General features: G+C 38.5%; 1 protein-coding gene across 8 annotated transcripts in view; it reads right to left on the bottom strand.

Annotated features, from left to right (window-relative positions):
• The window catches only part of DENND4C (DENN domain containing 4C), an 89,731-nt gene that overhangs the window by 12,270 nt on the left and 53,394 nt on the right, over positions 1 to 24,067 (bottom strand). For 7 of the 8 annotated variants that reach the window (XM_072858897.1, XM_072858900.1, XM_072858894.1 and 4 more), the window contains 16 exons: positions 22,704 to 22,922; positions 21,553 to 21,698; positions 20,312 to 20,347; positions 19,939 to 20,069; positions 18,959 to 19,091; positions 18,271 to 18,477; positions 17,457 to 17,585; positions 16,548 to 16,692; positions 16,069 to 16,215; positions 13,733 to 13,858; positions 12,790 to 12,930; positions 10,342 to 11,487; positions 8,527 to 8,703; positions 6,768 to 6,877; positions 2,032 to 2,207; positions 805 to 987 (listed from right to left, as the gene is read on the bottom strand). In XM_072858897.1, coding sequence (XP_072714998.1) covers positions 805 to 987; positions 2,032 to 2,207; positions 6,768 to 6,877; positions 8,527 to 8,703; positions 10,342 to 11,487; positions 12,790 to 12,930; positions 13,733 to 13,858; positions 16,069 to 16,215; positions 16,548 to 16,692; positions 17,457 to 17,585; positions 18,271 to 18,477; positions 18,959 to 19,091; positions 19,939 to 20,069; positions 20,312 to 20,347; positions 21,553 to 21,698; positions 22,704 to 22,922 — 3,352 coding nt within the window. The remainder of the gene's footprint in view (positions 1 to 804; positions 988 to 2,031; positions 2,208 to 6,767; positions 6,878 to 8,526; positions 8,704 to 10,341; positions 11,488 to 12,789; positions 12,931 to 13,732; positions 13,859 to 16,068; positions 16,216 to 16,547; positions 16,693 to 17,456; positions 17,586 to 18,270; positions 18,478 to 18,958; positions 19,092 to 19,938; positions 20,070 to 20,311; positions 20,348 to 21,552; positions 21,699 to 22,703; positions 22,923 to 24,067) is intronic. The other variant, XM_072858899.1, reaches the window with a different exon arrangement.

The following is a 24,067-nucleotide window of genomic DNA, read 5'->3' as shown; positions in this document are numbered from 1 at the left end:
AAGTTAAGAGATTAACATAAGCAATACCACCTTTCATTTTTAGAGTATTAAGACTAACTACTATCACATCAATTTAAATTTTAATAGTCTGACACAGGCATTAGCTCATTAGCTCACAGGCACTGATACTCAAAAATTCCAAACTGAATAACGATTAAAAAACCCCCTGTATTACAACAAAATGCTGGATTTCACAAATCCCAGCAAAAACGTCACAATTCATAGCAGCACTATTTCAGTTCTTCCCCCGTCCAACATGACACCTTCTCCTTAATGCTTCTTTCCTCAAACTGTTTCAAAAGCAGTACTGTTTTTCTGAGTTTCAGTTGTCATAAAATGCATGCTCACTACAAGTGTTGAGTGCTCTGAGAGCTTTCTCTCAAAAAGAGTGCTCCAGCAAATGGACTTACTTTTCCCCATAATGCAGTATCCTTCTTGTTAAATTCTAAACACAAGGAAAGGAAAAGTAATGCTTAAATTTCTGTGTGTCTTTAAAAGGTGAGTGTGTTCTAGCAATACCAAGTAGAAGTTTTACCTATTACTCAATAGCAGATGAACCTGAAGATTTATTTCTATAGCTGTATCTCTAAACCCCACTCATTTAGTGGAACCAGCTTACTTCAAATTGATAAAAGCACGCTTAAAACATGCATAAAGAATGAGAGGAAACAGACTATCGTCAAGTTACCATTGTACTTCTCCACCGTATTTGGTACATATGCCAACCTTCACTTTAGAAGTAGAGGAGAAATACTGGAAGTGTTGATACATTTCTGAAAGATCTAACAACGCTGTTTTACCTACCTCTGCTCAGCTGCAGAGCTATTTTCTTCAGCTATGGCATGGCTGGACTGTGGGTGATCTGAAAAACTGATCAAGTCAGCAACAGCTGGACTGGCCAACAGTTTCTGCTCCAGGGGTTCTGTGGTTAATGGAAGGGTACCACTCTGCAAACTATCACCTGAGGTACTTTGCTTCAGGAAAAAGCTAAGTTACAACATGAGTGGGAGGGGAGAGAAATACAAAGGTTAAGATGTAAGCAGAAAGTAATTTAAAAAGTTATTCTTTGCTACATTTACTTTCAAAAAGTAGCAAAAATAAGGAAACACAACATTAAAAAGCTTGACAACAGGACACAAACTTCATCCTACTCTCTCCACTGTAACTTATATAGGCAGAGTAAATTAACACATGCAGGGATTTGATCTGCAAAATAAGAAATCCTACACTAGACCTAAGACATTACAAGTGACCTTAGTTTGTCATGGTTCCCAATCAGCAACAATATATCAATAGCTGACACATCACCAAAAGTGGTTGGTTACAGTAAATGTGACATTACAGACTAGAAGACCATACACCATTATAGGCACAAGGTAACAGGAATGTGTCTTGCTTTGCTAAGGTTTTTTAAGTACACACTCTACAGATGTTCAGTTTCAGCATTAGACAACACTAATGGAAGCTCTGTTTCACAGCAATAACCACTACAGTGAGAATCCATTTTAAATTACCTTAAAATAAGTTCCAGCCTTCACAGTGCAATTAAGAGGTAAAAATAGTAAGTGGAGAAGGTTAAACTGGAGAACTACTGGAGAACAATAAGCTGGAGCATCTGTAACTAAAAGCTGTTAGTAAATTTAATTTGGGAGAATTCTTTGCTGACAGATTTAAAAAGTGCTTCATATGCTTTTAAAAAGTTCATGATCCCTTAGCTTTGTTTTAAAAGCTAAACAAAACAAAAAACAGACTTACGCCTTCTGTACAGTTATGCTTACAAAGAAAACATGGAAAGAAAAGGTGGTAAAAACGCAACCAGTTATTTGCTTTTTGGCTGTTTTACAATGAATTTCAATAGTTTACAGGACTTATAATTTCCATCAGTACAACCATGACCGTCGAACAGGCAGTGACATTCTTGTGAACAGCTAGACAAAAATACTGGGAGACATAACTAAGATCCTTTTGTGAAAAAATATAACTATGTACAAGTGCAAAGGCGGAAAGAGAGTATCTATAAAACCCACTAACCTTGCAGAACCACGTAGGTCTTTAAATTCAACATTAAGTAAAGGTAGGAAGGTACTTTTACAGAAAGGACAGGTAGTGTTCAAGTTTGAATCATCTGCTGTCCATCCAGCCATAATTTCTTCATCATAAACCAAAGCACCACAAGCTCTACACTGAGAACAACTTGACATCAATACCTAGAACAGCAAAGAATTAATATTATCAGTCTTGTTTCAGGGTTCTTTTATAATTGGCTTTACAGGCTTAGTATCCACAGGAGTTTAACAGGAATCAGAATGCAAGATGGAAGGCATGAGTTCATCACTACTTACTCACCACACTCAAGAGTTATCTTGTCCACATAACTTTTACCTACGAAATGAAAATGCTAATAGTTTATTTTTGTTAGGCATTTTGAGACCTGGAAGAAGCACTACCCTGAAATGCTACTAATTTAGCATTTGAAATTGCTCACTCCTATGAAGCCTTCAGCATATATGAATTGTTTTGAATTGTATAAGTAAATGCATGTCTACTTTCCCAAAAAAGAAAAAAAAAACCACAAAACCAAAACAAAACCCAAACCAACCAAACACAAAAGAAACCTTTATAGTGGTGTGGTGGGTTGACCCTGGCTGGATGCCAGATGCCCATCACCAAGCCACTCTATCACTCCCCCCTCCTCAGCTGGACAGGGGGAGAAAAGTACAACAAAAGGCTCGTGGGTCAAGATAAAGACAGGGTTCACTCAGCAATTACCATCACGGGCGAAACAGACTCGACTAGGGGAAATTAGTTTAATTTATTACCATTCAAAAGTCAGAGTAGGGTAATGAGAAATAAAAACCAAATCTTAAAACACCTTCCCCCTACCCCTCCCTTCTTCCCAGGCTCAACTTCACTCCTGACTTCTCCCGAGCAGTGCAGGGGGACAAGGAATGGGGGTTGGGGTCAGTTCATCACACATTGGCTCTGCCACTCCTTCCTCCTCATTCTCTTCCCCTGCTTCACTGTGGGTTCCCAGCCATGGGAGACAGTCTTCCATTAACTTCTCGAATGTGGGTCCTTCCCATGGGCTGCAGTTCTTCACGGACTGTTCCTGCATGGGTGCTTTCCATGTGTCCTTTCACAGAATCGTATAGGTTGGAAAAGACCTTTAAGATCATCCAAGTCCAACCATAAACCTAACACTACCAAGACCACCACTACACCATGTCCCCAAGCACCTCATCCAAACGTCTTTTAAATACCTCCAGGGATGGCGACTCAACCACTTCCCTGGGCAGCCTGTTCCAATGCTTGATAACCCTTTCAGTGAAGTCAAATTTCCTAATATCCAGTCTAAACCTCCCCTGGCACAACTTAAGGCCATATTCTCTCGTCCTGTCACTTGTTACCTGGGAGAAGAGACCGACCCTCACCTCACTACCACCTCCTTTCAGGCAGTTGTAGAGAGCAATAAGGTCTCCCCTCAGCCTCCATTTCTCCAGGCTAAACAACCCCAGCTCCCTCAGCCGCTCCTCATCAGACTTGTGCTCTAGACCCTTCACCAGCTTCGTTGCCCTTCTCTGGACACACTCCAGCCCCTCAATGTCTCTCTTGTAGTGAGGGGCACAAAACTGAACACAGTATTCAAGGTGCGGCCTCACCAGTGCCAAGTACAGGGGCACGATCACTTCCCTAGTCCTGCTGGCCACGCTATTCCTGATACAAGCCAGGATGCCATTGGCTTTCTTGGACACCTGGGCACACTGCTGGCTCATATTCAGCCGGCTGTCAACCAACACCCCCAGGTCCTTTTCTGCCAGGCAGCTTTCCAGCCACTCTTCCCCAAGCCTGTAGTGTTGCATGGGGTTGTTGTGACCCAAGTGCAGGACCTTGCACTTGGCCTTGTTGAACCTCACACAGTTGGCCTCAGCCCATCGATCCAGCCTGTCCAGGTCCCTCTGCAGAGCCTTCCTCCCCTCAAGCACATCAACACTCCCGCACAACTTGGTGTCGTCTGCAAACTGACTGAGGGTGCACTCAATCCCTTCATCCACATCATTGATAGAGATATTAAACAGAACTGGCCCCAACACAGAGCCCTGGGGGACACCACTTGTGACTGGCCGCCAACTGGATTTAACTCCATTCACCACCACTCTTTGGGCCCGGCCATCCAGCCAGTTCTTTACCCAGCGAAGAGTACATCTGCTCAAGCCATGAGCAGCCAGTTTCTCCAGGAGAATGCTGTGGGAAACCGTGTCAAAGGCTTTACTGAAGTCTAGATAGACAACATCCACAGCCTTCCCCTCATCCGTTAGGCAGGTCACCTTGTTATAGAAGGAGATCAGGTTGACCAAGCAGGACCTGCCTTTCCTAAACCCATGCTGTCTGGGCTTGATCCCTTGGTTATCCTCTACGTGCCGTGTGATGGCACTCAGGATGATCTGCTCCATCAGCTTTCCTGGTACTGAGGTCAGGCTGACAGGCATGTAGTTCCCCGGGTCCTCCTTCCAGCCCTTCTTGTAGATGGGTGTTACATTTGCTAATCTCCAGCCAACTGGGACCTGCCCGGTTAGCCAGGACTGCTGGTAAATGATGAAAAGGGGCTTGGTGAGCACTTCTGCCAATTCCTTCAGTACTCTCGGGTGGATCTCATCAGGCCCCATAGACTTGTGGATGTCTAAGTGGTGTAGCAGGTCACTAACCATTTCCCCCTGGATTATGGGGGCTCCATTCTGGACTCCGTCCCAAATGCACCCGTTTCCACGGGGTGCAGTCCTTCAGGAACAGACTGCTCCAGTGTGGGTCGCGCCCTAGGATCACAAGTCCTGCCACAAAACCTGCTCCAGCATGGGCTCCTCTCCACAGGGTCACAGCTTCCTTCAGGAGCATCCACCTGCTCTGGTGTGGGGTCCTCCACAGCCTGCAGGTGGATATCTGCTCTACTGTGGACCTCTGTGGGCTGCAAGGGGACAATCTTCTTCACCATGGTCTTCACCAGGGGTGGCAGCGGAATCATTGCTCCGGTACCTGGAGCACCTCCTCCCCTCCTTCTTCACTGACCTTGCTGTCTGCAGGGCTGTTTCTCTCACATATTCTCACTCCTCTCCCCCAGCTGCTGTTGCGCAGCAGTTCCTTCCCTCTTCTTAAGGACGTTATCACAGAGGCACTACCACCATCACCGAATGGCTCAGCTTTGGCCAGCAGTGGGTCCATCTTGGAGCCAGATGGCATTGGCTCCATCTGACATGGGGGAAGCTTCTGGCATCTTCTCACAGAAGGCACCCCTGTAGCCTCCCCACTACCAAAACATTGCCACATAAACCCAATACAAGTGGAAAAAAACAGAAAGTTGGTTTTTACCTAATAGAAGGCTCATCACTAAACTAGATTGAGAACTGTAGAAACAATGGTAAAAAATAATCCTGTACTAGCTGAAGAATGGTCTATAATCCTTATTTTTCAGGCTTCCTTTTACTTCATTGTTTCACTGTCACAGGAAACAAAACAAAAAAAACACCACCAAACACAGCATATGATGTATTTTAGATCAGCACAGCATATAATATATTTTAGATCTAATATATTTTAGATATTTGCCCAAAGGCAACATTTTTCTTTTACTATGCTATGCCCCTTATACAATGCAGTGCAGAAGTTTGACAAGCCTAGGTCTCCAGAAGATCAAACATAAAAGAAAATTACGAGACCTAGCAAAACAACACTACAGCTGAAAGAGAAGTGACCAAGGCAAATGCAGTGACCATTGCCTATGTATCTGAAGTCTGAAAGCATCTACAAGCAATAACTGACACAGAGAAGCATACTAAATCATTATTGTGCTGGGTTTGGCTAGGATAGAGTTAATTTTCTTCATAGCAGTCTTTATGGTGATGTGTTTTAGACTGGTGACCAACTCCGTGTTGATAACACATCAATGTTTTAGCTATTGCTCCACAGTGCCTTACACATGATCATGGCCTTTTCTTTCTCATTCTGTCCCCAACCCAGCGAGGAGGCTGAGGGTGGACAAGAGGCTGGGAGGGGACACAGCCAGGACAGCTGACCTCAGCTGACCAAAGAGAGACTTCTTTGGTCATCATCACGGTCAGCAATAAAACTTCAGCTAACATCACGCTCAGCAATAAAACTGGGTGTGTGGGGAGAAGTTTTTCCAAGGTAGCTGTTGCTTGGGGTGTCATGGTGCTGACTGATTGCCTTTGCACCACTTGTTTTTTGTTGTCCTCCCTCCAGTGTTTTTTTTCCCCCCAATTCACTTATTAAATTGTATTTATCTCGACCTTCAAGCTTTTTTTCTTGCTTCTGCCATTCCAATGCTCTCCCCGATCCTGACGAGGTGGATGTAAGCCAGTGCCTGGGTGAGGGCTTAGCTGCTGGCTGTGGTCAACCCACCACAATTATTCAGTAACAACACATAATTTTCATAAAGGGGGGGGGGGAAAAAAGCTTGCAAGGAAAAAAAAAATAATCTTGTTTCCTCTCTAATTTCTGTCTTACTTCAAGTTTTGACCCTTCCCTCAGTTGTCTCTTTTCTCTCTATATGAGATACACATAAAAGAAATGTAACACATTTTTCTTTTTTAAAGCTACTGTTACACCCTGGACTAAAAGTGTCAAGCATCTTTGCAGTAGAGACATGGAAAAAAATTGTTTTGAAAAATCCAACCACAATCCAACTAAACAGGTAATTAATGCATATAGTAATATTGAATAATTATATCTTTCATCTATGAGTTTATTAATCTTACCTCCATTGCATAGTTCTGGAAAATGCTGGATAAACTAGTATTATGTGAAGAGCTGTGCTCTGACTTCTCAGAATCCAGAACTTTCATACTTCTTGGGAATGAAACTTCACCTGTACAGAAGGAGTTATTTGGGTCTTGTATTCAAGGAAAGAAAAATTAATCCAATCCCAAAGAAAACAATTTCTGTTCAACCAAGGCAGAAAATTGTACCAGAAGATCTTCAAAGATATGTGTAGCTCTAACTTCACTAATATGATAATTACAATACAGATAAATACAATTTTTGTGATTAACATTTCAAAGTTATTTTTGTCTAACACAATATATCACAGACTGGTAAAAGAAAAAAAAGCATCAGTGAATAAAATCTGAAAATACAAAGAAAGAATAAAGAATGGCAAAGAACAGTAAGATTGCTCAATATATATACTCTAAAAAGTTGTTCAAGATTTCTTGAATGATACAGACATATATAAAGAGCAAACAGAAGGATAGTACCAGGCAAGACACATGATACCAAATATGCTACTACTGTGCTTAAGTTTTCCCTGGCTAACATTGCAGTAAAACAAATAATCTTTCTTTGGTAAGGCTGGGCTTTAGGGTTATAAGCTTTGCCCAGGAAAAGGGGAAAAGGAGTTGGAATATATTTACCAGAAAGAAATGGTTGGAATCAGTTTTAGGAAACAAAACTACCAGCATTACTTCCTCTGACAAGCCCAGTCAAACGCCCAGTCAAACTTTCCTATTCCAAAAATCACTACCAGAGTCCCGTCATCGTAAAGAAGGCTCCTCTGCTTCTTCAACTAAAGTTTATGTTTGTGAACAAATTTTACAAATCCTGTTGATGGCTGCCACTTTCTATAGTTAGTTCTTATAACCCTCCTAACTAACTAGAACTAGAAGATTTTGCTAGACTGGGCCAGCTTATGTTCAGTTCACAAGATAGTTGTTCTTCTCTTGATGCAGATGGCTTTACGATACTTGCATCGTTAAAGTACTGCAAAGAGAGCCAAACCAAACCCCCAGCTGGTTCAGCAACACATCTTTTTCTCAAAATAACAATCAAATCTAATTGAATAAAATCTGAACTGAATATTATTAGGTTTACTTCATCCAGTTTTAGAACAGGGGGGGGCAGGGACAGACAATTTAGCAATAAGCATATATTCATCAATTATTTACCTTCACAACTTCAAATCAACTATGCATCCAATATCTCCTATTCCACAGTAAACCTGATGCATTTTTTGTGTGTGTTGCTTTGGTTTTTTTGTGGGCTTTGTTTTGTTTACTTGTTTGCTTTTGGTTTGTGACACCGCCCCCCCCACCCCCCAAGATCTCCCTCTGTTAGTTATGCAGCTATTTGCAGTTCTTGAACACTGCTCTGCTTTTCTGTATTAATATTTCAAGAACTTTCAGTGTATTATGACTTTACATGAATGAGCAGGTGTTCCTGGCTATAACTAGTTAGGAATCTTCCTATCACTTACACAGAGGAAGTATTTTTACAGTTAAATCCCTGTATTTTGTATCGACTTTTTATACATTCAACAAGAGAGAAGCATTAGCTATTTGCTACTGCAAGTGAAGAGTATAGAATGGAAGTACAAATTTGCTTGTACTTATCTTAAGAGCTTGAAATAATTTCAGATTACCACAGCTTCCACTGTTATGAATTATTTCACCCATAATAGTTTTTCCTGTTTGTTATATTAAAAACAAGTTATGAGGGGGAAACAAAGAAAAAAAATCTCACCTGCACTGTAATGCTGTCTTCCTGCATCACCACTGCTACTGCTACTGCCAAGACTAGTAGTGCTTTGTGCAAGCTCATTTGTAATCAGCCCTGGGACTCCAGTTTTTGATGACAGACTATCTCCTAAAATATTATCTTCAAAACCAGCAGGGAAGTTAAAGTCTGGTCGATTGTTTTCTTCCTTTAATAGAAGAATAAGAATATTAGCATTTTTGCCTATTTCCAGATCCATTATCTGACTTCCATCTTTATCCTAATAAATAAATAATTAAAGTCTCAGATTAAGACGAAACCCTGACGTAAAAAATTTGAGATGTAAGATAAATCTACGCAACCTCAAAAAGAGCAGATATTGGACAAACCAGAAGGATACTGGAAAAGCGAAAGGCCTTAGCAGTGAAAATACTTAGCTGAGGATCAAACCGAGTAACAAAGCCACAGGGATACAAACTTATTCATTACAGGAGAAACAGAAAAAATTATGCAGAAATTGTGATTTGGCAGACATTACACAAATGAAGGAATTATCAGAAAAAAGGTCCAAGTTCAAGTTATATTTTCAGAATTGACAACTGGAATGAAACATACCAGTTGAAATGATGCAGCAATAACACAGTCACTAAGACACAGGATACGACAAAGTATAATAATTAGGATATTAAAAAAGGGAAGTTGCAGAAATTAAAGAGGAGATAATTAAAAGATCCTTGAAGGAAATTAAAATAAGTCACGTTAAGGGGATTATGACGTGCCATTAAACAAAATTAGATGGAATAGTTCACTATAATAGAAAGGCACACAGGAAAACCTAGGTCACAGGAAAAAAACTCAGGAAAGAAAGCAAACCAGTGATCTTTCACTGTCACAGGCAAAATCTGGTTAAAAAAAAAACAACCTAAGAAATTATTATTTTTTTTTTAATTTAATGGAAAGGACCCTATTAGTAATGTCAGTTAAATTTGTTACACGTAGAAATAAAGCCAGAGAGGTATCTTCCCCTTTCCCACCTTTTATGGAGTCTGGGGAAAGGAGGGAGAATTTGAAAAAGGAAACAAGAAGCTATCTTAACAGCCTGAAGAGGGGAGACAAAAGAACCTTAAAGTCAAACAACAGATTAAGGGGTTAACTGGATCAAGCAGAGGCCTTTCTAAGAGAGAAAACTATGTTTGGAGGCCCAATAACAAGACATATATGGAAAGGAGGAAGTTATAATATTCATCCCTCCATCTCCCCTTTAATTCGTGTCATTATAGTCCGAAATGTTTTACTCTGAAAAAGACTCTGTTAATCAAGTGTGCTCACACAAGAACCATAACATTTAGTTTCCAAATTCCCAATGAGTGAATTTACTAGATCTCAGGCTGTCCTTTACTCCTTTCAACTTTAATCCTCATCAACCTGACTTCTCAGGTTTGTGATTTGTTTTCACAACCTTTTCTTAATTTTTTAGATTAAGACAGGCAGTATGATATCATTTAAGATGACATAATTTTGTTCTTACTAGGGTGTCTTGGTGCAGTTTCTTTAAATATAAATAAAAAGATAAATAGATAAAGAAATAAATGGGGGGGAAATGTTGCAAACAAAAAGTCAAAAAGTTTAAGTTTATTGCATCAAGACCATTTAATTTGCTTTTGTCTGAAAGGTGTTTTTTTAATTACTGAGGAAAACTCCACCATACATAAAATACCATTTTTATTAGCTAATTAAAGTCAATACTTAATAAAAACCACCATCTTGTGAAGCAATCTTCCAGACATAGAATTTCCCCCTCTAACTTTGTCTCCCCAAATTTTTTTTCATATGGAAAAACACTTGCCTCATCACCTGGGTAACTATATGCTGAAGTTACAACTCCCCACATCTTACTGGCCACATTGGCAGCCTGCTTCATGCCTGACTTCAAAACATCCATTTTTGGTCCAGACAGTATATTGTCTAACTTCAGATTGGATAAAGTTGTTACGACAGATCCTAATGAGCCATGTGGAGAAGAACGACCCAGTCCTGTCAAAGATGAAGACCGCTCCTTTTGAACTCGTGGATGGGTTTGTTGCTTTGGTCGTCCAGTGAATGTTTTGGATCTGGAGACAGAAGGACTTCTCCGATTTTCATAAGACTCGGGGGATGGCAGGATGGAATCCAAAGGCAGGCTTGACCTCCTTTCTTGGGAGTGACCAAGTGTACCAGAGGCTTCTGCTTCCCTATCTGGCTTGTGCAGTTCCATGCTGGGAAACTTACTACCCAATGGGTTCTTCAGATTCATATAGCTCTCTATTTCATCTGCCAAATTACGTGCTGCAACTGGTGACACCAACTTTTCCTCAGGTTCTCGATGCCTTGGTTGTGTGCTGTCAGTAGCCAGCAAAGATAAAGGGTCCAAGCCTACTTCAACATCTTCCCTTTCAATAGGCTTAACCACTCCATAAAAGCTATTCCTTTTAGTAGTCACATCTTTGGATTCTGGTTTCTGGTTTTTGGACTCAGCTGACTGTTCAAGGTCTTCCATTGTGGTCATGTGTTCATCTCTTCCATTCTCAAGATGCTCCTGTCCTTCCCCAGGTTCTTCCAGCACTGGTGAAGACCTGTGCTCCAATTCCCAGTTACTCTCAGTGACACAACTCCAAGTGCCACTTATGCCAGAAACCTGCTGGTCAACGATACTTTCAAAGCTGTGGGATTTATTCATATGACAGGGCGAAGTTTTGGCCCCAGATAAAGCTGCTGTTAGGATCTTGGCATCTGCTCCCATCATTATTGCTATTTCTTTAGAATGCAATTCCAAGCTGCCTTTTTTCAGCAGCATTCCTGCTCTGCTTTCACTGCTGAAACTGCAGCTTCTCTCTGAAAACAGTTTCTGCCTCTTCTGTCCTTTTTCACTTGTTTTCTTAGGAGAAACATCACCAAAGACTACATCTTCAGCTGAATCCTGAGTTATGAACAGTGGGCTAGAACCAGTTTCTAAAAGAGAAAAGGCATTAATATGGTATCCGTAGCCACCAAAAATGTTTATTTCCTGAAATCATGTGAAATCTCCTTCTCTCCTCACCAGTGAGAAGACTGGGAGCACCACAATCTCAAGTTATCCATTAAGAAGTTACACTAGTATTAACAAGTTATTTTACTGGCTGCAAAGCCATCCTGCAGATCAAAAGTCATCTACTCTTTGACTCCTTGAAGTCAAAGCCTTTTATGGCTTCTACCTCCTTTCCCTGTGCCAACACCCTGCAGAGAGTAGGTACTACATCCAAGAACTAAAGGGAAGTACAATTATAAGTAAAGATTGCTCTATTTTTTTTTCCAGAGCTATATTCACAGATCTGTATATCAAACTCCATAGTTCATTCTGGTTCTGAAAAAAAAAAAAAAAAAAAAAGCCTATCATGTGTGTCTGCACAACACAGAAGCACTACTTCGTTTATGGCACAGCCACATGTAGAAAAAGCTAATTAAATTTAGCATGTGGGAGACAAACTAATCTTATAAATATTCCTCAGGGGAATTGGGAATATTTATTGCCTAGAAGGCTGTGTTAGCTAGGCAAAAACCTCCATAAGTATGAGAATTCTACTGTACTGGGATCCCAACAGAGGACCCAATGTACCATATCCATTGCTGGAGGATGTTTGAGTCTCACATTGATGCTGCTTCTTGACTAGTCATCAGCTCTCATAATTGCCAGAAAGGCTATGGGCAACTTCTTGCCCAAAACTCAATTCTTCGCTATCAAGCTACACTGAAGCTGGACTACATTGCCTTAGTCAAGGACAGGCACAGAGGCAGAAAAAAAGCGAGCCCAAGATTTGGCTTTTATATATCCATAAGTCTTCTTCGTCATAAAGATCCAGATATGTAAATAAATTTTGTATGGCACAAAGACAATATGCATTGTTTCCAGGTTATACATTGGCAATGTAAGCCACAGTAATAAAGAGACTCGTCCAAAGTCAGAGAGGTTTAGGTGACAAAATCAAGAGTACAGACCCTAATTCTCTTGGTTTTCTAGTACATTACTGAAACACTCTCAGTGCGGGACAGGGAAAACCTTGATTTCAATCTACTCAACAGTGATTTTCAACCTTAGAATCCACAGGTTCCTTCTAAAGTCACCTGCAAAGGATAATGGTGGAAAGCAAATGTTGTGCAAGATACCTGCACCTCGAATAGAAATTTTGTTTCTTTTCATAGCATGAAAAGATTGCAAAACACTATAGCACAACAAGATAAGGAATTTAGCAAGCTCTGTTTCACCCAGTGACTCACCACCACTGCTTTTCCTTCCACTGCTATCAAAAATGCCAGATGGAACTTTCACAATACTGTTACCCCAAGCAGGTGGGTCTGTTGGACTATGAGTTTCTATATTCAGCTGTTGCTTTTCATCAGATTTCTCAGTACAAACCTCTATAAGAAAGAGAATAGGAACTTTAGTTAATTTAACTAAATAATTTCATTTGCACTGTTATGGAAAATACAAACTCAAACACTGTTCCCTTATGTAGTTACAACCTAAAGGATCAGTCCTACTAGGTACTGAGCATTTCCTGGAAATAATACCCAGAGAGATGACAGTAGACAGTATTACTCAGAGAGTGCTTTGCTGTTCAGAAGGTTAGAGCATATGCCAATTTATTCCCTTGCTATTTTTTCAACTAACCAAAGTAGATCAGGAACAACAGTTCTCAGATTTTCATGAAGGGCTATTTGTCTAATGACAGCTTTAGAAGCCATAACTCAAATTAAGGATCTAGTAACACAGATATGAAACAGATTCAGTAATGAGAAAGAGAAAATACAGAAAAACTAAGGACAAAATCTGGATAGCAGACAGGAGATGACCATATTTTCTACAGCTGGAAAGAGTTTGTAGGAAAAAGTAGTGCCTTTTATTAGGCCAACTGGTACAGCTGAAAAAATGGTCAAGTTTTCAAATACACAAATGAGAGGAATGGAATACAAAATACTGTGTGCCCCAGCACTTGTCCAATTTTTCCATCTATATTAAATTAGTCTAATAAAAGGCTATTTCTACCTATATGTACTCCACTGCTATTATCTAGGGCATAGTAGTAGTCCACCAGATTTCATACAGTCCTATTTTGACCTTGGCAACATTATGAATTCAATATATTAAGTATTTGTGGTAGTCTAATGCATGAAGATTTATTACAAAAAGCCTTCATCAATGTAAACATGCATACTTAACCTCCTATTAGGTCTTCAGCTTTAGAAGAAATATCTTTCTCTATTTGTGTTTCAGTTGCATGAAGACTATACCCATCATCTCTTAAAAGTTCATCCTTGGGTCTGTAGCCCTGGTCTGACTGACCACCTGTTTGAAGGAATACAAAAACATGCCTCAGATTTGTTTTTCTTTGCTAAATTTGTTTTTCAATAAGAAAATAAAAGAACTTAAATTCATTTGTTTCACATTTTGTTTTGCCAGAAAGGTTCATAGTAAGATCACCAAAATGCGTAATCTGTGCACAGATCTACTTGGTGATGGTGACAGCAGAGATAAATAGGCTATACAATCCAAATTTACTTTTCTAATTATTATACTAAATACAAGTTATTCCCCCAGGAACACTATAGTGACTAACTACTTTTAACACACTGTATCTCATTACATCCCTTTCCCTTCTCATTAGCATGAAATATTTCATTGCTGGGCAAGCTAAACTCTCAAATGCATCTACAAAAGAAATTTAGACAAGCACAACAGTAATTGAGCAAGCTTCTAACAATGAATACATCCCTGAAAAGAACTGTACCATAAACTGTGCTACATCTTTGTGCTATAGTGCAAAGTATAAAATAAAATGTAAAAATCTAAACATTTTAAAAAATTCTGTTCCTCCATGATACCAGTTAAACTTGACAGCTGTAACTCATTCTTAAAAAAAAGTTTACAGTAGTCCAAAAAGTCTGCCATAGGAAACAATCCAGAAAGACACTCTTTTCTTTCTTATTTTTATCTGAAGTGCTGCTGTATATGCAAAAATACGAAAATACTATATGGGACATATCCCACAGCAACATGTTAAACAGGATTATTTACATGCCTTAGAGTACCTATTAGAATACATGACAGTATTTTAAAAGATCAAAGTGTAAGTTACTGAGTGTGAAAGGTATTAGGAAGCTCCATAAAACTTAAGTGACAGACATAATTTATCTACAATACATATTACCGCCATTTATTTTACCAAGAAAGCACGAACATGTAAAAAATAATTAAATTTAAAAGTTTGAGCAGCCATCAATTATTACATTTGGCTACTATATTAAAAAACTTTTATATAGAAAAGTAAGTTCTGACATTCTTTGGTCCTTATTTTCTCCCTATCATTTCAATAATGTTAGTATCCCTGCTTTGCACAGAAGTGAAAACGCCCTATCAATAAATGGGTGAATTACCTGCAGAAGTAACATTCAAGGGTAGAAATAATGCACACGTGCATCCAAGGCTTCACACCATATAAGTCTGCACCCCACACCGTGATAGCCAAGGACAAATGCAGCACCCAAGAGACAGCAAAGAGCAAAAAGCAGAGCAACAAAGAGCAGAGAGAAGGGAAATTCAGTAATCTAGGCAGGCATATCAGATGAAGCACAGGAATCAGATTAAAAGTTCTCTTTACAGAAAGGCTCAAGATATTAAAAACACGAAGAATGTGCAAGAACCATTTGTACATTAAGTTTTGAAGTACACACAGAAGGGAAGTTTAGTTGAGACTGTGCCCAGGTAGGATGTAATCAGTACTAAAGGAGATATGAAGAACCATGAATTTCATCTTGCCACCTCAAGTGATTAACTTCCTGTGCACTCTTTTGACTCCATTTTGTCTGGAAGAGTGCACACCATGCTTAAGACAGAGCTTTCTCCAGTTTATCACCTGTCTTTCCATTCCCAGGGTGTCTCAAAGACTGTATGACAAGGTTCTGATAATTTCTATATTTATTTCCAAGTTTAGCAACTATTATTAGGAAGCTTGAATATGGCCTTTAAAAGCATAGTGTACTATAACCAAACATAACATACTAATTCTAGGAATGCTAATTAGGCCTTTCTGGATTACCATCAAGGAGCAACGTTTTTAAAGTGTTAGCTTCTAATCACCTCAGCAACTTTCACTCCTTTCCTTTAATGCAGAGAAAGGTTTTACTCACCCAGACTATCATTTCTATTAATAAATGACAATATGCAAAAATTGAACAGACTCATGTCAGAGGCTTCATACCTTTTCTGCATATTGGCACAAAAAGCAAGGTTCATGAGACCACAGCAAGACATTTATTTTAACATAACAGTACTTCTGCTACAGTTCACTCTAAACTAAAGAAGAAGCATGATCTGCAGTAAAGGAGTAATATTCAACAACAGCGTATTTCTTTTTCTTTACATAGTTTAACTCCATGCTTCATTCTCTATAGCCTCAAGAGGGGAAGGTGGTGGTTGTGGAGGGGAAATCAGCAGGAAACTAGAAAATTTAGCCTTTTGTGGGACTGTTAGTAGTGAAACCCAGCAGAATCTAGTACCTGTGCTAGAGTGATTATCAATGGAATCAAGCCTGACTAAGTCACTGACGAAGAGAGTGTGCTCCCCACTGTTAACATCATTAGAACTATCCACGCTACCATGGCTCACCATGTCCCCATCACTTCCACCCGTGGTACTCCGCAGAGCTAAAGACATGAACAAGAGCTGGTTAGTAAGAGAGGATTTAACTTTTCAGGTTTTTAAATAAATCTAACCTCTTCAGACAACAGTAAACACTTTTGCTTGCACATATAAAATAAGAATATGAAATTCTAGCAAAAGAATTCAGACAATTAATTCTCCGGTGTACAAAAGACATTCTAAGACTGTTTCAAGCATGAAGTTGGCAATTATCAATTTTTATACACTTAAAGAAAAATTTTCCACTTGTAAAAGCCACAATGTTAGCTGCAATCCCTCAGAAAGCATGTCATGCTCTTGTTCAGCAAAAATAAATACATTTCAACTAACTTATTACCTGATATCACAGGTACTAGTGGGCTCTGCGTTGATTTCTTCAAGCACTGCCTAAATTGTGCTGTGCCACGAACTACATTTCGTACCTTTGTCCACAGGAATATGCCACTGCGGTTACTGCTAGGCCAAGGAGACTCTAAAACTGCCTACAGAAAGAGACAATACAATAACAAAAACAGTAAGAAAGTTACACTAAGAAACACAGTACAGTGAGAAGCTTTTCTCTCCATACTCAAAAAAGCCATTTCCTGTCAACCATGTGAAGAGGGACAAATATTTGAGTTTTTATGAGCTGTTCCCTTTTGAGCTGTTCCCTTTTATCCCACAACTCTGGATACAATAGCTGAATAGCAACAAACAATGGATCAAGATTTCTTTAAGCAAACAAGGTGGGTTTTGTTCTTATTTATATACTTTGGTGGCAACAAAAAGACCGTACTAGCACCTCTTTTCCTATTACTTTACATAGTTTACTTTACTAAGAAGTTTCATCAGCATATTACAGGAACCTGGAAGCAGGGAAAAGAGGGGGAGGCTACTTCAACGAGCCTAATTCCAGCCTTCTATCTTGGATCCTGCTACCTTTAAGGATACAACTAGGAACAGATGGTTTTGACGTGGAAGCACTAGACAGGTTCCAAAACTTGGAAATGGAAACACTATAAACATATATTTCAACAGAGTTTTTGCTTAGCCAAACAGCACAGGAATGTAAACTTAACAGTGTAAACTCATACAGTGTAGATCCAGTGAACCATAAGCATGTCCAAAATGATTGCTCTCCCAAGAGAACCAGCAAATCCAAGTGAAGAGCTGTAAGAAACAATCTTCAAAACATGCTACAGGACAAGGGGAGTAACAACAGCAAGAGAGACATTAGTCCAGTATCCCTCGTCAAGACTTCTCTTACCTTATTGTAATAACCATAGGTGATGGCATTTGGCTGTATTCCAGCGTTTTTCATTTCAAAGAGGACTCTCACAGCCTGAACAGGCTGACCCCACAGTCCACATAGCTGCATTACAACCCTGTAGCAGACCTGACAAGATACAGAAATGCATAAATGGGCTGATGACAAGGATATTGAAACAGCTTAAGCTCTTCCCTGATTTCCAACTTTTACACATGTAAAAGGCAAAGTCATGTAAGAGCAGCTACTCAGTACATAACACTTAACAGCCAGAAGAGGGAGCAAAAATTAAACAGGAAATCAAACGAGCTGAAATAACATCAGCAGTCACATTGTTGAGAATGCTGAATTTTTTTCCACTCGGCAAGTCTGTTTGCAAAATAAAACAGGGAAGGAAACACCCATGCAAAAAGCAGGATAACTTGCTGCTGTATGCCTGTGGATACTACTGAAAGAATGGTATGCTGCACACAAAACCCATTATCCCTTCAGTTCAATAAGGCTGCAAAGCATTAATTCAAAGTGCATTTAAAAAATAGGGATATTCAAGAACTTCCTTCTTGAAGAAATCTGGGAGAAGACTAGCAACACTAAGTTGGAGTACTTGACCCATCTGACGCTATGCTGGTGATGAAAAAGGAAACGAATTTCTAGTTGCCCTAGTTAAGCAGACTTCTTTGAGATCATTCCAAGGTGGGTTTGAAACAGGTCAAACTGCAAGTATGCTTAACCTGGTGGCAGTGGTGAAATACACTATATTTGCACCTTGTCTTCTATTCCATGTTTATGGTAACGTTTTTTTATTCACACTTGCCTCATCGAGTGGTTCCACATCAGTTTTCCTCATTTTAATTAGAACATCATATGCCTGCTGCAGTGCTTTGACTTTGGGATGTGCAACTCTGATGTAGGCTGGCAGACAAATAAACCATAGGCTGTAACTATGACTGAAGAGACACTTAGCCCACTGGGGGGGGCTTACATAATACTTCTTGGCTAATTTATGGGCTGTTTTTATCTCCTGTAAGGGTGAAACAAAACAAAGAAGCAGACAAAAGATATAACATCCTGAATCTAGAAGCCATTACTAACTCAGATACTGGCTTCTTAAAAGTAAGCATTTAATAATAATGGACAAACATTCAACTGAAAATCCCTTCTTGCCACTCTCTTATTAAGGTGCTCTGCAAGCAAAAACTAGCATCAGAATTAATCCTCTTTTTTCTTCTTCTCCATTCAAGCATTAATTTTAATTTCCTTTTCTTTTATATTACAGTCTAAAGCTTAAAAACAGGTTTGACAGTAAACTGTAATCTCAGATGCTAGTTTGTTTATTTGTTGCCTTCTGTTTCTTTCTTTTGCAAGTGTTGATTCTCAATAGTTACAAAGACCTAACCTCTACACAACATTAACTTATAGTATAAATAGGTAGTGGCAATTTTACCAAAAAAACTTCATATCTTTCAGTGTTCACACAGTGATTACAGTAAGACTCATCTGACCTGTTTTGTCCTCTTTGCCATGAGTGCTGGACTATTTGAAACGCTGCTTCCAGCTGGGTGTCTCCTGAAGGAGAGCTTGAGCTCCTGTGGCCTGTCAAAGAGCTTGAAATCGAGTCGTGGGAAGTTTTTATAGCTACATAGATGATTAAAAAAAAAAAACAACAAAAAACAGAAAAGAAAAGCTTTTCACATACCTGCTGATAGCAGGAAAGCCATACAAAGACAACTTGCGTGCAAAGAACTGATGAACAGGAGAATAAAGAACCAGGGCAGGGGGGGAAGAAGATAGCAAGATCCTTTAAGTCTTATTCACAAAGATATCACAAGAAGATGCCTTGGACATTAAATTTCTATAGACAATGGAAACAAGAACCAGACTGCCATCCATTATCATGAAGGTCAGGGAAGCACAGATGATGATTAACAAGGACAACCGTTGGAAACAGAACCTTCGTGACCTCCAAGAGAGACAGGAAGAAAAAAAATCATACCCAGAGTGTCTGAAACTCTGCACTTCCTACCCAGGGCTGAAAAACACTGAATGAAAGAAATCTGAAAAGTGGTGTGGGTGTTTTGTGGTTTTGGTTCATCAGCTGCAGGTCAATAGTACTGGGCAGATCCATTACCCACCCCCTGTCATTCCCATTGTGAAACAAAGTGTGCTGCAGTTGCTACAAAATACACATAAATGGTTCAAACAGGAAGAAAGACACTGAATACATGTAGAGAAGTATGACTATAAAGTTGGCAAGAAGTTACTGAAAAATTAAAACCAAAATCCACATGCCCTCAAACATACACACACACCATACATTGACTTCTAGAGCTTCAGAAACTTACCAGAATCCAGGCAGTTCGTACCTTTTTAAAGATTCTTTTGAACATTATATTAAGGCAAGTCTTGCACCAAGATGGAACATCTGCCCTGCTTAGCATCATAAGCATTCTAGTTTCACTACATGTGGCTGTTTAACTTGTACCTGTATTTTGGCACTCGGTCCTGTCCATCATCAGCAGGAGGTTCTGGTGGCATTATGAACACTGTGTGTTCACTTTTTTGTGATTCATCAAGCTCAATCAATCGTGCATCTTCAATGGAATCTACGTCAACCTGAAAACAGAGTTTGTATTCTAAGTACTGAGTTTGGCTTTGGGATAAAAATGTCCTTTTTGACATTCATTATGTTAGTATACGAAAAAATATATTTACTATATACTGTATTTGATTATATATATGTAATAAATAAAATAAATTATATTTGTTCTAATTACTCATATATCAAGTCCACAGCCTTGTCTTTCCATTTTTATTTCATGATCATGTATCCCTAAACATTTTGAAGGACAAAGTACCTTCTCTCCTTTTTCTGTTCCTTTATCCGGGAAGAGCTGGGAAAAGAGAAAAAGAAAAAAAATAAAAAAATCAGAGTTTCTTCTCAACTTAAAAAAAATCCTAAATAATTCTATTAAAGCCATGTCATTTACTGAAATAGTAAATAAGAAACACTAAGTTTTCATATTACTGTAGAAGGAATTAATCTCTTTTTCAAATGCTTCCTTTGCTGAAAGTAAGAAAATGCAGTAATCAGCGTGCTTTCAATCTGTTGACATTATCTACTAAATACACAAAATCCTAAATCTATCAAAGGAAAGTGCTTTCATTTAGTTTAATTGAAAGAAACTGCTGTTTTGTAGATATTTTCAATATGATGTTTTAAGTATGCAACACATTAACAACCTGCAATAATATAAAATTTCTAACAATATTAAATTAAGTATACTCCAGATGCATACTCTAGATGCATGCCCCATACTCAGCAGAAAGAAAAATAAAGGCAAAGAAACTTTTAAACACTTATTTTGTGGTCTGTTTACAAGTATTAATTTGATCAGAGTCAATACTGAATCAAAGACTCATTCTAAAAGAACCTGGTATGAAAATGAAGGTTCTGTCCAGGAAGAATCATATATATACACACCTTAAAAAAATACATATAATTCTCTAGCTCCTGATTTTTATATTGTGAGCTTGGCATTTTACAGATTAAGCTATAAACTCAATAACCAGACCAGAACCATGCTGAAGAGACTTTGTTTCAAAAAACGTGAATGGGTTACAGAAGTCTTTCTCACAGAAAATACAGGCAACAAAAGGCGATCTTATCTACATAAATCAGTTTTGACCACAAGTGGAGCACTAGGCATGTTTTGGTGTTTTAAGTTTAAATTGTGTAAAAAAGCGCAACAACACAGATGACCACTGATAGATAATTCCACTGTAGAGGGAGGGTAATTAACATTTAAAGGGAAGAGACGGATGGCATTGTGCTAAAGTGTCAGCTACTGGTATTTCTCACATTATCTTATAGCTTGATGTCCTACCGGGCTTTAATGAAAGCTTCCTGCATCAACACAGAAAAGGATGACCATGCAAGAAGATGAAGGAAGAAACTGACTCAGCAATAACCACCAAGAATTCTAATCCCTCAAAACACTTGCTGCAGAGGGTATCTACCTTTACAACTAAAAACCAGGACAATAACACAAAAGGAACAGAAGCATATGATTTAATAGTATTGCTACGTGGTTTTCACCTTTTCTATGCAGTCATCAAAAAATGCCAAGCCAGTATCCTTGTCACTCACAAAACTGCACTCTTCAATAAAGCGGCTGAATATCTGTGTTTTGGTGAGATGCGTGTAGAACTTTGAATAGGCACGGTCTCTGCTTTTTAAAAATCCTGGTTATAAAAAGGAACACACAACTAAATACCAGTTATGAGTTCCATAAGAAATTAACATATACAGTGTGAACATAAAATATTTAAAGTGCTAATACATAAAGTATTGGCTTTATCAATAAAAACAACTACTTATCACTACTTGCATTCAGAAGATTAAAATACAGCTTTTATTTAATAATTATTTTTCACCATAGTTAACAATACTTGACAAGCAATCACCCCCATGTAATCTGCTCACTGTGTCTGTTGACTTTTTGTGCAAGAAAAAGGAGATGATGACCTTGTACAAAAGCAGAAGTATCCAACAGTTAAAACAATACTAAAATAAAAATTATGTTATCCTAAGAGGTGATGAGCCTGAAAATATTAAGACTTTCTGAACCTTTGGCTAAAAATCTCTTCTCAAATCTCTCTTCCAGTAATTAAAAAAAAAAATCAACAACCCCAAACAAAAAAAACAACCCCAAAACACCACCACCACATACGAAACAAAAACACCTGTGACATTTTAGCTAGCATTCAACTCATGAACAGATCTGAAAAGTTAAGGGCATAAGATGAGGAAAATAAGATGACCTTTGCCAACAACTGTTTTGTTATGTTTCTGATCTCTGCCCCATTCTCTATTGTCTTCCCATTTATATCAAGAACATTACTTTGCTCTTCATTACCAGGCTTCTGGCATTTTTGCCCTGTACAAATTGAGAAATATTCTTTCATTCTCAAAAGCTGCCCTTCCAGAATATGCCACGCAGAGAGGGCATCATGCTACTGAAAGACAGCTTTTCTAATACCAGAGTTATTGCAAAATTGCAGTTCTATGTGCATATATCCGTGTTCTAATCAACTTTGAATAGTTTAACTTCATACAACTGCAATTTTAAATATTGCCAAGAATGGTATAGCCAAAGGGAACTTTGACCTTTTAAAGTTAAGCAGCTCCTCAACCCTAAAGTTGTAACACTGCCAATGCTATAAGCAGCTGGTTTGCCTCACCCTCACCTTGATGATCAAACAAGGAATCAGCAGCAGTTGCTTTATTTGAAGGCGCCTGCGTGATTGGTTTGAGGTATGTTCTGTAACCCTTTAAAATGGATGCCATGAAACGGATAAAAGCTTCCTGGATCTCCATCTCGAGTTCTATCATCTTCTTCTGCCAGGAAAAATCTGCCTCAATAGGAGTCATCTCCACTGCAGAGCCTTCTTGAGTTTTCCTGTGAACTAGCAATGAGCAACACATACAATCCTATATTAAAATTCAGTGCATTCAAATAGGTAACTTCTGATGCTGCAAGATGCTGAAGATGGATTTTTTTCTTTTTTCTACTTGCCCATATTCAGAAGTGACAAACATTAGAAATCCTGTGATTATTTTCCAATTGTACTGGCCCATATAAAAGGCAGGTTACCTCAAGAGTTGATTATGTGTTTTTCTAACTCATCCAGCCCTCTGGGAAATGAAACAACGAGGAAGATCTCAGCTGAGTTAATGTTACCACGTACCCAAATGAATGTAGTCTTTCAGTAATATATCAACACAAACACAAAGGACCATGTTTTCCCTGTTCTGAAGATTGCACATCGAGAAAGAAAGGGCCTAAAACTATTTTTCTAATCAAAATTCTAACATTTTAGAGCACCAAAGTGTAGAAACGAGTAGATGACATAGAGTTTACTCTTGCACTCTTAAAAAAAAACAGTAGCAGGTACACTGAAAATTATAGTTCCACGTTTTTTATTATAACAAAAATATCAATTAGCATCATATAAATATTTATATATAAATATAAATAAATATCATAACATATCTATTATAATATTGCCAAAATAGAAAAACTATCTATCTAAGAAAGACCACTGGTTTTGCTTGAGTTAAAATTAGGAAGTCGTTCTGTATTAGGTAGATTGCATGACATACCCTGCTGATACAAAAGAAAAGTTGAGGTTTTCTAACAGATGAAGTAAAGGCTATCTGAAAAAAAAAAAAAAATTATAGAAAATTGAGGCAAGAACACCTACCTCTTAATTAATGCACTTTTCTGTTTCCATAGTTTACCAATTTTATATATCTTGTATACCTATGAGGCTATCATTGTCTCCTTCTCCATAATGATGCAACTTAACATACTCTGAACCAGCTTACCTTAAAGAGCCTATCTACAGTCAGAAAGAAGCAATACCTGAAAACTGTTAGGTCAGCTACAACTTTGCTCTCACCTGTCCAAGTCATTAAGCTGAAGATGGTCATTTTTCTTTTTCTTTTGACAAAATACTTCGTCAAAATTTAGCTACTCAATTGTTTTTGTAGAAAAGTCATTACCTGAGATATTCAGCAGTATCTGCACAACAGTCAAGATATTCAACAT

The sequence above is a fragment of the Ciconia boyciana genome, chromosome 4, assembly GCF_034638445.1.
Source record: "Ciconia boyciana chromosome 4, ASM3463844v1, whole genome shotgun sequence".
NCBI lineage: Eukaryota > Metazoa > Chordata > Aves > Ciconiiformes > Ciconiidae > Ciconia > Ciconia boyciana.
This window is presented reverse-complemented; position numbering and strand designations above follow the sequence as displayed.